This window comes from Aplysia californica, unplaced genomic scaffold, assembly GCF_000002075.1.
Source record: "Aplysia californica isolate F4 #8 unplaced genomic scaffold, AplCal3.0 scaffold00082, whole genome shotgun sequence".
NCBI lineage: Eukaryota > Metazoa > Mollusca > Gastropoda > Aplysiida > Aplysiidae > Aplysia > Aplysia californica.
In genome coordinates, this window is record NW_004797352.1 from 399,993 (window position 1) to 400,994 (window position 1,002).

Sequence of the window (1,002 nt, forward strand, 5' to 3'; positions counted from 1 at the left end):
CTTCGATGCATATGAGTGTACTATTTGCTGCGATCAAAACATGTCCCACGAAGGGCGCGCTGTTGGTCTTTATTGCAAAGCCAAGCCGATCTCCAATTGAAATGGGAGCCAAAAGTACTTATACACAAACGCAAAAAGCGTAAACAACGACAGAAATGTTTTGCAAGGTCGACCTATTATATTATCATGAGAAAGGGCGAATCTTGCTTGCCTCAACAGATGGAAACCGATTTACGACTCTCTTGGTTTATTCTTATAATATGCTAAGTGTGCGCCATTTTATAATCATACTTCCTCCTCTCTGACAAATAAATTGGTGTTTTACCCCTCACCACCGCCACTTCCCTCCCCGTCTCCAAAAACACCCCAACCAACCAACCAACCAACCAACCAACCAACCAACCAACCAACCAACCAACCAACCAACCAAACAAACAAACAAACAAACGAACCAAAGAACGGACAAACGAACGAACCAACGAATAAACAAACAAACAAACATAAAAACAAACAAAACAAAAACAAACGAAAGAACGAACAAACAAGCAAACAAAACAAACAAACAAAAACAGGCAAACGAAAGATCGAACAAGCAAACAAACAAACAAACAAGCAAAACAAAGCAAACCAGGAAAAAACGCCATTATTTATTTTCCTTCTTGAATCATGACAACAGTGAGGAGTCCGCTGATGACACGGAGTCTGTCATAGACATTTCAACGTCACATCAGACATGGAGTGGCCTCATCTTGATGAACGGGTTCCCTTTTGTTGATGCACATGCTCTTGTTAAGGAAGCACAGGTAGGCCTAAGCAGATGGCGGTTATGGATTCGGTGATCATTGAATCCATGGCTTGCTTTGTGTGACGGGATGGCAACACTAGGGAAAACACATATCGATTTATATACTGGTAGCTATGTCCAGTCATCGAAGTTGTGGTGTTGTAGTGGTGGTGGTCGTCATTGTGATGATGATGAGGAGGAGGAGGAGGAGGAGGAGG

The 1,002-nt window shown here is 42.4% G+C and overlaps 1 protein-coding gene across 1 annotated transcript in view; it reads left to right on the top strand.

Annotated features, from left to right (window-relative positions):
* Positions 1 to 1,002, top strand: part of LOC101854399 — a gene marked incomplete in the record, with an annotated part of 33,249 nt that overhangs the window by 16,408 nt on the left and 15,839 nt on the right. The window contains 1 exon segment of the mRNA XM_005094480.3: positions 677 to 803. Coding sequence (XP_005094537.2) covers positions 677 to 803 — 127 coding nt within the window.